The sequence below is a fragment of the Neolamprologus multifasciatus genome, chromosome 16, assembly GCF_963576455.1.
Source record: "Neolamprologus multifasciatus chromosome 16, fNeoMul1.2, whole genome shotgun sequence".
In the NCBI taxonomy this organism is placed as follows: domain Eukaryota; kingdom Metazoa; phylum Chordata; class Actinopteri; order Cichliformes; family Cichlidae; genus Neolamprologus; species Neolamprologus multifasciatus.
In genome coordinates, this window is record NC_140454.1 from 6,016,105 (window position 1) to 6,029,774 (window position 13,670).

A 13,670-nucleotide genomic window follows, 5' to 3' on the forward strand; every position below is an offset into this window, starting at 1 on the left:
ATGATTGTGGAGGTCAATGGTTACATAAAAAGTTACACTAACATCCATCTTTTTCGAAGATTGTCACGAGCCGGAAAGAAGGAAACCTCTTGAGGCCTCACGTGAAAAGACCGTCTGCTAACTGCTAACACAGATGATTAAAGGGCGCATGTTACAGTTACCCCATCTGCACTTTTTTTATTCTTAGAGTCTAGTAGAGTAACTTTACATGATTTACAGTTTCCTTATTCTTAATGCAGCTCACCGCTCCAAATAAAGAACTTGTCTTCTAATTGGCTGCACTTTTCAAACAAAAGATTTTAGAAGTGGTTGGAGAAGCTTTGCCGACAGCCAAAGCGCAGCATCCTATCTGAAGCCTGAGCTTTGGTTTACAGGAATTACATGTATACACACTGATCTCATTGTTTAAAACTGAGGACATGTTTATTATGATAAACCGCAACTTTAACAGTGAAAAACATCCGTAAGTGTATACGTTTCAGAGCGCGCTATTGACGAATGTCCCGCAATACACAAATTGGAGAAGAAGAGAAACAAAAACAAGTTGTGGTTGGTAACAGGAGCACTAACTGGACAGCAGAGAAAACTAAAAATTAGAAAACACTTTGTTTTGCCTTTTGTATGAGCTTGTCTATGGACCAGCAAGAAGATATCCAGTCATCACTGGATATAAAAAGGACAAATCAACCCATTATATCCTTAAATTTCTTGTTCATCCAAAAGATAAACAATGATTTAAAAAAAAAAAAAAAGAATCTGAATAAGAGTTGCTTGATTAATATGTCTCAACCACTAATTATTGATTTTGAAATTCAATATTTAAAACACTGTACAAATTTCAATTAAAAAAAAATTAGGATGCTGTAAAATGTAAATAAAAACAGCAATGATTTGCAATTCTCATAAGCTCACCTTTTATTCACAATAGAGCTCAGAAAATGATTAAACTGAAAAAATCTATCATTAAGAAAAATATTAGCTCATTTTGAATTTTGAAAAGTTGGAATCGGGCAGCAAAAGTGGTATCAAAGAGAAACAGCTGGGGGATTATTTGGCACCTAATTAAGTAAACTGGCAACAGGCCAATAACATGATTAGGTATAAAAAGAGAATCTTAAGGAGGCAGAGTGTCTCAGACGTAAAGGTTTACCAGTCTGCAAAAAACTCCCACTACAAACAGTGGAATAGTTTATGAAAGAAAGTCCTTGAGGTAAACTTGTGAAGATAATATTAAAAGATTAAAAAAATCTGGAGGAATCTCTGCGTGCGAAGCCATATGTAAACATGATCCACAAATGCTGCCAATTTCTCTCCATTTAAAATGAACTGAAGAAGAGTGGAAAACTGCTCTGCGGTCAGAGAAATCAAAATTTGATTTTTTTTTAAAAAACATGGATGCCACATCCTCTGAACTAAAGAGGAGAGGAAACATCCAGCTTGTTATCAGCACATAGTTCGAAAGCCTGCAACTCTGATGGTATGGGGGTGCACTGGTGGCTATGGAATTGGCAGCATGCACCAGTGCATCAGTGCTGAAAGGTATCCAGAGGTTTTAGAGCAGCATATGCTCCCATTGAGATGAGGCCTTTTTCAGGGAATATTTCCTAAACCACATACTGCATCTATAACAAGAGCGTGGCTTCACAGTGGAAGAGTTCAGCCGCTGAAGTGGCCTGTGCAGACCTTTTACCAATTATAAAAACAATTTGGCACATAATTCAATGAAAAATACATCAAAGAGCCAGGACTGTGAACAGCTACGATCCTTTATCAGACAAGAATGGGACAGCATTCTTCTCCCAGAGGTCCAGCAGTGGGTCAGTTCCCAGATGTTTACACAATGTTGCTGCTACACAATGTTGTTGCTACACAGTGAGAAACATGGTCCTGTCCCATCCTTATTCTGTGCTCCCTTGCGAATAAAATATTGGTTTATTAGATTCAGTTTTTATTGACATTTTACAGTGTTTCAACTTCAACGTCTGACGAAGACGTCATAACCAAAAAAGGGCTTTAGGGCCAGATTCAAAAGATTGGGGGAACACGATGTGATTAGAAGGTGACCATTTGGGGGATTTCAGTCCAAACAACAACAAATAATTTTGTGCGTGATCAGTAAAATTCAGTCTGATTTGTATAAGGAAAAAAAAGCACTTTTAGCCCTTTACACAACATAGTTGCCTTCTCGTATGAGAAACAAATGAAGTAGTGCCACCTACTGGATTAGGATGGTTTTTTTTTCTTTTCAGAGCAGCATGCTCAAGTCATATGATTATATTTTTTACATATGGGAGACAATTATTTTGCATTTATGGAGCAAATGTGGTAAGGCGCACAAGTACTCTGACATTAATTTTGTACCCTGTTAAGGTTTTTTTTCCTTTTTTCTCTCATAATAATCAAAGCACAGGTCCTCGATGTCCTTTCTTTTAACCGCAAGAACATGCCTGAAGCCGCTTTCTCAACATAGCCTTTGTGCCATTTCTTTCTCCTTTTTTTTTTGTTTTCCAACGGCGCTGTAATCTGAGCCAGATCTGAACCAGGGAGCCAGTGAGGCTCACCAAGCCCCAAATAAAACAGATACGAATCAAAGCTTTAATCCAGTTTTACTAGCAGGAAGTTACTCAATGCTTTTCATTGATTATGCACATCATTTGCATCATTTTGGACAATTAATCAATTATCCTGACAGTGTATAAATGTGAAGTCTTGGAGCCATAATGTCTCAACTGTGGTTTCTTTTCAATTTATCTGTGCAAATGCATGACGAATCCCAGGCAGTAAATCAAAAAATAAACGAGCAAAGACAAAAAACTTTTTTCCCTCTCTTGCGTAACCTGATGATGATGATTGATTTTGTGTACATTGTAACTAACAACACGTACTCTTTAGGCCACTGAGAGCTACTCATGTATTATTCAGCTGCGTCTCTCTCACCACTGCAGGGTTCCCGCTGCTGATGAGCTGTCCGACCTCAAGTAAGATGCTTTTACAGTTGATGCTTTTGTCCAGCGAGCCTCTCTTAACGATGACCGCCACAGCTAGCAGGATCTGCTCACGCACATACTTCTGCAGACTAGAAAGAACAGCAAGGCATTCTCATTTATTTTTCCTGCATCCAAAACATTAAGTTCTACTGGCATTTTTGTAGTGAGGTCTGTAAAAGCTCGACATATTTAATAATACAGTAAACCACAAAGGTTTTGTAATGCATTTAGTATTGTTTCTTACTTGGGTCTCTGCAAAACGTAGGTGAGAAGGAACGCCCGGAGTGACTCAATGCTGGTCTTTTCCAGCAGGATCCACTCCCGCACGACAGCCTCCATGATGGCTGTGGCTGCCTGGAAAAGCACATAGTCCACCTTACTGGTCTCTGGAGAGGGAAAAAATAAAGGGACAAGAGAGAAATATTAGAAGTGAAAAAGATAGTGGGGGAAAAAAAAGGTTGAAAATAATGGGTTAAACACTGAAAACACACAAAAAAACGACTGTATGGACATGCCAGTCTAGCAGGCTCTCACTACAAAGTCACGGTGGTGAACTATGTCCAGATGGCACCAACAATCACGTCATGGTCAAAGTTACAAATTCTCTTCCCCATTTTGATGCCTGGTGTTAACTTCAGCATGTCATCTTGACCACGTCTAAATACACTAAGGCTACGTTCACACTGCAGGTGTTAATGCTCAATCCCGATTTTTTGATCAAATCCGATTTTTTTGTCTGCTCGTTCACACTACAGATAAAATGTGACAGCAAACGCACTCTAGTGTGAACCCTCAAAGCGGCCCGCATGCGCAAAACAAGACGTCACACACAACGCGCTCTGTTTAGACCCAGACCAAACAGTTGTTGGCCGTTAATATAAAGACTTGTTTCGGACTTTACGTTTCCCAATTTTGCTTTAAGTTATAAAGTTCACGTCATGTCGCATTAAATCCGTCTTTTACGTCACTGACACAAGACAGACGCCAATTATCAGCGCCGGAGAAGACATCGTGAACGCTTCCTGGGCATCCGGTGTAGATGTCAGTGAAACTGTTGGGAAGACAACGTTGGAGAAACATTTTATTTGTACTGTATAATCTGCAGATTCTGACAGAAATCTGCAACTATCCTTTGAAGCAGCGCTCCTCTAAAACAGCAATAAGGATCATTATTAGGTTATTTACATTATTATGTAAATAACAAAATAACTTAAAGCAAAACTGGGAAACGTAAAGTCCGAAGTCTTTATATTAAGGGCCATCAGTCAAACAATACTGTTGCTCTGGGTCTAAACAGAGCGTGTTGTGTGTGACGTCTTCTTTTGTGCATGCGGCCGCTTTGAGCGTTCACACTAGAGCGCGTTTGCTGTCGCATTTTATCTGTAGTGTGAACGAGCAGCCAAAAAAAAAAAAAATGGATTTGATCAAAAAAAAATCAGAATTGAGCATTAAGACCTGCAGTGTGAACGTAGCCTAAGCTGCTTCCATGTGACTGACTGTGACCAAGATGCAAGTTTCTCCTCTTTAGCCTCAAATATTTTCAGAAAGTTTCAAATTTCAGTTTTTGATTGATCTTTAGCCCAGTCTCCCTTGCACTGAGTTCAGGAGGATGTTAATAGATAAAGGTCGACCAATATCATGAAAAATGTAACTTGTGTTACTGATGCATCGGTGAACAGTGCTGTCCGACGTCATCCTGAGCCCATACAGTCATTTTTAACCACAAAATCAGGTTTGCTTTCAACGCAATGCCATCCCAGCGTCTATTCAGCACTAGATTTTTTTTAACGTGCACATTTTAATTGTCGAACTATGCAGCTGCTCACACAATGGGGAACTTTCTCCATTCATATTTGTGAGAGACACATTCTATGGGCAATTATGTAACCCTACATGGTAGTCAGTTACACATGGGGTTTTCTTTTAACATGAGACAACACAGACAATTTTTTCAACCTGTTATTGCCACGAAATTTACTGTGGACTCTGTACCATTAGCAATCAAAAATAAGGTTCAAATCAGTAAAACTGTACAGTTAACACAATGTCTACATATCTGTGTTGATGGGGTTTGAATACTCATATTTTGTTTTCAAAGCTGCACAGCTCATATGTTTTCATACAGTACATAAAGTCACGGATCAAACAATAATAATATTCTGTACACATGAGACTCCACAACACTAAAATGTCTAGGTCACACCCACAAACACCACAGGTGAAGGTTTATGACAGCGAAAGAAGACACAGAGTAGCCTTTATAAGATAAAATCATATTTATAAAACAAGTTAAAATATTAAATACAATGCTTACCCAAGATGTGCTTGCAAATGGCAAAGGGGGACTTGGACTTCCTGAAGGAGAGGAATACATGTTCAGCATGCTGTCTCTGCTCTGTGCTGACCATAGACGGCGGTGCCTGTAAAACACAAAACAAGTCAGTTTTCTGCAGTGAGGTCGAACCACTTAGTACACAGCTTTTAAACAGGACATCGACTCTTCTCCACTGAATGACTTTGAATTAAATACCACTTTCAAAGCTTTGTTTAACAGAAGATGGCAATTTCCGAATGGCTTAACTTGTTAGCACAGTGCTGATGAAAAATATATTTACTTCTACATCAGCTTTCAAACCCGGTTTGCAAATTTGCAACACCAGGTCTAATAAAGCTGGTCTTTCTAAAAACCTTTTTTAAACTGAGGATTAAAGGGTTAAGAGCTCTGCGATAAAAATGAGAGACGCCCCATGTAGTTATTTAAAAGCAATCAATAAAATCTTATTATGTCATGAATGGGGAGCCAGTGTAATTCGTCTGGGATTGTTTTACAAGTTCCCCGTGAGTTGCCTGGTTGCTGTTTAGTACCTGCTGTAAACAGGCGACAGCTGCATCACTTAGAAAATAACAGAATAGGGTGTAGTAGTAGCGTGAGGACACTGAGGGGTGGAGAAGTTGTTCAGCTATGTTACTGTGCAGTGTTGGTCAGACCTTATTTCAGGCAATATTTCAGAGACAGACTTGCATAAGTAAGTCTTAAGTACAATTTTGTTGCCCGGGAAAATAAAAGGCAAACAAATTGTTTTAAACTACTAAGGTATGCAATAGAAATAAAGATTTTAAAGGGAATATGGTAGAACGATTATCTGTATTCTACCTGATGTTAGGATTATTGTCTGTATTTGTGAAGTGTTGTTTTATCCAATTTTAATTTTACTTTCATATTAAAATCAATAAATCCTAGAGGATTGTTGTTTTTTTTTGAGGAAACCTTGTTCAAGTGTAAAAGTGCCAAATAATGTATGAACTTACATGGCTAATAGCAAACATTTGAGATATTTGACAGGACACTACACAAATGGATTGAGTCGTGTTTTTTTGTTTCTCTCTTTGTTATTAAATGTAATCAATCAGTCAATCCATTCCACTATCTAACAGCTTCTGTGCTATTAGAACTGAAAGATGAGCCCTGACTGGCAGCCACTCACTCATCTCAATGGCAATGCCCCGAGGACAGAAAGCATCACTAAGATTGGAGACAGTACACAGTACAGTATGTACAGTGTACAGAAGAAATGTCTCGTTATAAAAATCAATACTATTGTAAAACTTGGCAGCAAATACTCTTTTTGTACCTTACAGAAGCACACAAAATAACGACAGAAAGGCTTCATAAGAATGAAAAATCTTACAACTCCAAATACTTTAATAAAAGTGAGATAGCGCAACACAGAAATTTCTATTTACGCTCGCCATGATACAGCTCAGCAGGAAAGTCACATTCCAGACCTAACTGCAGTAAAAGCAGCTCAACGGCGAAAGGCAGCAGAGGAAAGAAAGGCCTTTTTATCTGAGAGCGCAGACACGCAAACACATACACAGACTTCATTTTTTAAGCCACATAAACTACCATGGTCAGATGGCAGACAATGTACTAAAAAAAAATAATACAATCTATTATCTCCCTTGATAGTAAAACATAAATGTAAAACAGATAAAGCTGCCACAATGACACGTAGTAAATAAAACGCAGAGGAATAAGAATCAAGTCAAAATACTATGTTAGAAATGTACTGTTTATATTCTCAGCAGCATATGTAGCAGAGTAGTAGGGCTGTGCGATATGACCAAAATCTTATATCCCGATATAAGAATTCTATCGTTCTGATAACGATGTAAATCACAAAAATGTAACATTTTCTGTAAATTCTGTGAATCTCGGGCAGCTCGACTTGCGTGAAGTGTTTCCAGCTGTGCGTCATGTACCTGGAGTCGAGTGTTTTATCCGATGCATGAAACTATACATTTTTAGACATAAGTTGTAACAGCCGCCGTTTTCTTTGTGAGTATTTATTACACGGCGTGCTGCGGGGAAAAGCCTGTTCTAACGTTTGAGTCTAAAGTTAATTTTTTAGCACCTGGCGGCTCTTTTTTACTTCTCATTCGTAAATAATCTGCTCTTTCACGTGATTCAGTTTATTTTGAAAAGTCTCAACAGGATCTTGAGCTTTATTGTGAAAGGTTTATGTGGAACATAAACAAGCGGACACGCGATGGTTTTACCATCGTTGTTGCTAACGACAACGCATAAAAACAGGCGCTTGTCCATCCGTAGTGTGGTTATATTAAATATAAGAGAGAGAGAGAACTTTTAGGCTACGTCCACACGTACCCAGGTATTTTTGAAAACGCAGATTTTTCTATGCGTTTGCACCTTTTGTACACACGTAAACGGTGTTTTCGGTCACTGAAAATGGAGATTTATAAAAACTCCGGCCAGGGTGGCTATTTTCTAAAACTCCGTTTTTGCATTTACGTGTGGACGAGAAAAACAGAGAAAACGCAGCGTCAAAGATGTGCGCCTTTTTTGACGTCACACTGTGCGCCACGTTATTGTTTCGGTGAAATGAATTTCTACAATACTGTTACTGTTAATTATACTCTCTGCAGTGTTTAAATGCTTACATATATACACACAGTTACTGTCCCTCCACACATACGACTCAGTTCTGCTTCTATGCCCCAGCTTTGTTTACTATTTTCCACCGAGGCTTCTAGACTTCTGATTGGCCAACATTTCTGCACGGTTAGGAATATAGCGCCACCTGCTGCTTTGGCATGTTCCTAGCAGCGTTTTCCTTCATTTCTGCCTTTACATGTGGACGGGATTATTTTTTAAAACGAAAACGGAAAATCTCCGTTTTCAAAAATACCCGTGTACGTGTGGACATAGCCTAAGAAATTAATATAACCACTACAGTGTCCATCAAAACGATGAAAAAATATTGCCGTAAACAGTTTATTTTGCGACACCACGAAACAAACGATAGCGTAAAATGAAACGATAGACGTTTTTATATCGTCATCCGATATATATCGTTATATCGAACAGCCCTACAGAGTAGTATCACAAACAACCACTGTTGTGGGGTCAAGCTGTGTCTTCATGATAAGCATATCTCAACTGCTATAGGGTGAAAGGCACGGTATACCCTAAACAGGTCGCCAGTCTACCGCAGACAGACAGGCAATCATTCACGCTCACATTTCCACCTACAGACAATTTAAAATCACCAGTTATGCTATCATGCACTCGTGAATGTCTTTGACCTGTGGGATGAAGCCGGAATACCCAGTCTCCACACAGAAAACCCCGAACAACTGGGGGATTCAAACCAACTCGGAAGTTGCTAACAAATTTGTGAAATTACATACACTTCATTAGCAGGGACAACATCCACAATTAGTCTAACAACACATCTTTAAAAGAGAAGAGAAATAAGCTTTGATTTTAGGCCTGAATCAACGAGAGGCACAAAAATGACAAGAAACATTACGTAGGCATTTAGTCATAGAACCGGAAAGGTATGAGGTGTGGTCGCACTTCTGACATTTAGACAAAAAAACAAAAACAAAACCCAGTATCAGCTGGGCTCTGCTTTCTAGGATAAGAGTGTCAGACTTGCCATTCATTTAAAAAAATGTTATGTCTTTTATAAAGGGCAAAACCTTCATATTCAGCTTTTGTAACTAAAAACAAAACAAAATTATTTTCTAGGATCTTCATAGAATTTTATTCTTTGGGTCAAAACATTTTACTTTTGAGTTTCACCGCGTAGTAATGTTACTATCACCTCACAAAGTGTAGTATTGACTATGTGCATGTTAGCATATGCTACTTCCGGTGCGTAAACTCCTGTGGGGAGCTCTGTTTCCGGTGTCCTTTTCGCGCCCTGTTTACGGTCCAAAACAAGTTAAGCAAATGAATGAATCAAGCGGCGATTTACATTTCTATAGATGTCTCGGGCATTTACCCAATATATCTGTAAATGATGTTCATCGACTTGTTGATATTTTTCCCCCGCGCCTCAGAGCAAAAGAGAAAATGGATTCAAATGTTATATTTCTCAGCTGTCCCTCGTTTATCGCAGGTGTTATGTTCTAAAAATAACCAGTGATAGGTGAAATCAAGTAGCCAATTGTATTTTTTGACGGTGCAAAACATTTCGTGGACATCGTGGACATACAGCACTGCACTTCAGAGTCACACTGCTAGCATCGATGCAGCGATTCTGTACTGTACAGGAGAGACGTCACAGAGGAGATTGTCTGCTGCGATCAGGATGCAGGACACAATGTGACATAAAAAGCATGCAAACTTGCACTAAAAATCTGCGAAACAGCGAGGTGAAAGGTGAACCGCATTATAACGAGGGACCGCTGTAATTTTGAAGGTAAGTCACAACATACCCTTCGTACATACTAATGTATAGAAACCGTTACCAGCAATCATTCATTTTTTGTGTGGCTTTTTTTCACGGTTTGTTAACATGCTGTGTAGGTGTGTACTTGACTAGCTGATATCAACATAATGGGGGAAACATCTGGTTTGACTATTGTTCACCTGTAGTTTGAATGCTGAACATTTGCCTGTTTAAATCATAAGACCAGTCACTATACAGAGATGTGCTTCTGAATGTGGACGATGTGTCTTCTGCTGCAGTGATGCAGTTCTGCTTGTGTTGAGTGATGTAAACAACTGATCGATCTAAACTCTTTAAACGTCAAAATTGATCATTAGATTTTTTATGACACACAGTGGTGAGTGTTCCCACCTTCTGCTCTTTGTGACTTAACGCAATCTTTCCGTTTTCGAGTTTTAGGCATAATTTTGCAGTATATCTTCGCAGTAGCGATTGACTGCAAAGTAAAGCTACCGGAAATGTACAACCCCACATCCGGTCTCAAACCAGGAAGTTAGCATTTTCTCGTGCACAGGGTCAATTGTATTTAAATAAAAAACCAAAGATACTGCTGCATCATTGCACACATTTAGAAAAGCCATCCATTGGACCTACATCAATCACTCGGTAGGCTGGTTCCCCTGGCTGCATGTATGACACTCCTATTCTAGAGTGCACTAGTGCCAAAAAAATTAACCTGATAAGCATAATGTTAACATACTGGCACAATATAGACAGTCACTTTATTAGGTAAAACTGAAAATATCTAATCAGCCAACAACTTGGCAGCAACTCACTGCACTTAGGCCATGGTCAACAGGACCTGCTAAAGTTGAAACAATGCATCAGACAGGAAAAAAAAAGGTTATTTAAATTACTTTGACTGTTATATGGTTGTTGGCGCCAGACAGGCTGGTCTGAGTATTTCAGAAACTGCTGATTTACTGCCATTTTCCCCACACAGCCATCTCTAGGTTTCACAGAGAATGATCCGGAAAAGACAAAACATCCAGTGAGCCCCAGTTCTCTGGATGAAAATGCCTTGTTGTTGCCAGAGGTCAGAGTAGGGAAGTCGAGCAGAGTCACAATAACTCATAATGAGGTCTCTAAATGCACATCACAACAAATCCTGAAGGAGATGGACTACAGCAGCACCAGCAGAACTGGAAAACAAAAGTCTGCTTATTTCCATGAATAATTAAAAGTTCTTAAGGCATAACGAGAGTCCAACTCGGTACTAGCAGCGTGTACTTAGCCAAGTGACCCGTGTGTGTGTGTACATGAATCCATAAAACAAGAGGAGCCGCTGATAAGCAGACATCACGAAGACACTGACTGCTGACTGAAATATGACTTGTGCGTTTGCTAGAACATATTGTTCTCCTAACTGTGCATGACATCAGAAAGGGTGATTTTAGTTTTAAACCCTAACAAGATGGCAGAAAGTACGAGCACACTGCAGCTAGCACTCCGACTCATGACATGCACATGGTTAGCCACTTGCTCTTAGCTGAAGTATTCAGCCTAATTTGTAGCAACGGGAGCTGTTAGGAGAGGGGGGCAGAGGGTCAAACACTTGATGCGTGCGAGTGTTGGAGGAAGCACGGGATAAGCTAGCAACAGTGATATCGAGTACACCGCACCGAGATGCTCAGAGTACAAAAAAAACTTGATGTAACGGCTGAAAGGGCACCGACACGAACCGCTGAAGTTTCTGGAAAACTGAGCCACATTGGAAAGCGTCCAAACACGGAGAAATGTTTTAAGGTGATGGTGCCTTGTGATAGGAACGACAGGGAACAGCGGGAGAAATGTTTGGAGAAAGAGCGGATTATTTTTTTCTCTCTGCGGGATGGAGACAACCCAGGCGCTGCGCCACGCATCGCTCACATTCTCCGGTGAAAACTGAACACATTAAACAACAACAACCGGGACCAAAATGACCCCCGCCGGAGCCCCCAACCGCCTAACTCCACCCAAGACTGAGTTAAGATACGTTCACCGTCCCTCTCAGGGCCGCAGACCGGCAGTGAATGTCTCACCATTAAAACTTTGGCAGCGCTTTCCAGCTGTGTGATCACTTCTGGTGCACCGACCGCCGCCATCATCGTCCCTCTCCAATGACGCGCCATGCGCTCTGCATTGTGGGATTACTGCGCTGGTTACCCGTCGCGTGCACACGGCGGGTTATGTAACCACAACAAGTTTGTGGTTGCCATTGTGACGGCTCGTGCAGCCAGCAACATGTTCAGTTATTATTATTATTATTATTATTATTATTATTATTATTATTATTATTGGTGTTGTTGTTGTTGGGAATGGATTCGAAGTAGATACATCCACAATCGACCTTAAAATGAATGTTATTCTTGGATATTTTTTTAAAAATTTAAATCAACATTTGTTTAAACGTACACACGTATACTTATAAGTTACTAATAAGTTTTTGTTCTTTACTATTGCAATAACGGTTGCATTTCTGTCATATTTCTGATAAATTAAATAGCAGATTTTTCAGATTATGCATGGCTATATCAGTGTCAGTATTGTGTAGATTATACAATTAATTAATACTAAAATGTCACTTATATTGCACTTGTGCTGTACTCTTCACTATGCCAAAGGTTTCAAACTGGCCCATTGTAAGGCTTAGCAAAGTGAAGTCATTACTCTACTTTATTAATACAATGCATTGCTGTTCACTTCACAGGTGGGAATTGTATTTCTAGACAGAAATCAGAAAGATGTAAAATACAGTCATTGTTGGTTCCGGGTTTTTTTGCCTCTCCCCTCTGATCTATAATCTGCCTGTAATGACAGTGTGATGGACCGAGCAGTGAAGGAAACCTTTTAAGGAAACACAGGTTAAAGTCCAAAAAAATGATTTTTTATTTAACCCAAAAAACATAATTGGTTAAATCATGCAAAAATAATCAAAATCTTGGGCCCATAAAAGAGATCAAAATAACAAAACTCTACTCAAAGTTGACAACACTACTGATAACTCAAACGAACTGACCTAACTTAACGAGACAAAGGGGAAACTTAAATAGTGGCTGATCAGCCCACAAAAAACGCGAGAAGGGGTAAAACACACAAAACCTAACTAAACCTAACATAATGAACTCCAATTCCCCCCCCCATGGTCCCGAGTTATGGCATGAACCAATTTGTAGTCTTCCTTTAAAACTCGCTCCGCCCTTTTCCACCTCTTGGCTCCTTAATCAAGGGACTGGAACAGCTGCAACTAAGATAACTCAGAAAACAAAAGTAATCATACATAACAGTGTAAACTAAAATGTGCGCACTTATTTTAGAATGCAGTGTTATGTGGATATGTGAATTAACTCTAAACCAAAACCAGTTATTTATTGTCCTGTAAATTAATTCCTATATTTAAAGAAAGACAAATGTGAATGCAATGTTATTTATAAACCTCTACACTAACATGCTGGGTATTACCACTGTGTGGCTGTAAGTGCAGCCATCACAGACAGTATACTCGAAGGACGTGAATAATTTCACTAGTCTGGCCCACTTGAGATCAAATTCGCCCATGAAGCTAAACACTCCTGTTCTTTGTAACAACAAACTGTAAGAAGCTACATACATGTTACATATCAAATTTTTAAAGCAAGAGTTAAGCAAGAGCTCCTTATATTCAAACATCTGTCAGAATGTAGGTAAGTTAGGCACAGCGATTAGGATTCTTTCAAGTGTTGAAAATATTGCAACTTCCAATGATCCTATTTTTAAGTAACATCAACGCCCTAACTTTTAAACTACCAAGTTTAAAAACTAAGTTTCAGGAGTTAATACATTTTTTAAGCAAAGTCAAACTGTACAAACGTTTGAATTCATGCTTCTATCAATCAGTATGGAACTTCTGTGTCATGTTCCTTTTATAAAGTAATTCACGAGAATCCAAGCTGGTTAATTTAAT

At 39.2% G+C, this 13,670-nt stretch overlaps 1 protein-coding gene across 1 annotated transcript in view; it reads right to left on the minus strand.

Annotated features, from left to right (window-relative positions):
• Positions 1 to 11,898, minus strand: part of xpo4 (exportin 4) — a 65,979-nt gene extending 54,081 nt beyond the window's left edge. Inside the window, exons 1-4 of the mRNA XM_085134864.1 lie at positions 11,770 to 11,898; positions 5,302 to 5,407; positions 3,232 to 3,373; positions 2,938 to 3,076 (exon numbers count right to left, since the gene is read on the minus strand). Of these exons, the coding sequence (XP_084990990.1) occupies positions 2,938 to 3,076; positions 3,232 to 3,373; positions 5,302 to 5,407; positions 11,770 to 11,859 (477 nt within the window). The 5' untranslated portion in view covers positions 11,860 to 11,898. The remainder of the gene's footprint in view (positions 1 to 2,937; positions 3,077 to 3,231; positions 3,374 to 5,301; positions 5,408 to 11,769) is intronic.
• Between the last annotated feature and the right edge of the window lie 1,772 nt (positions 11,899 to 13,670).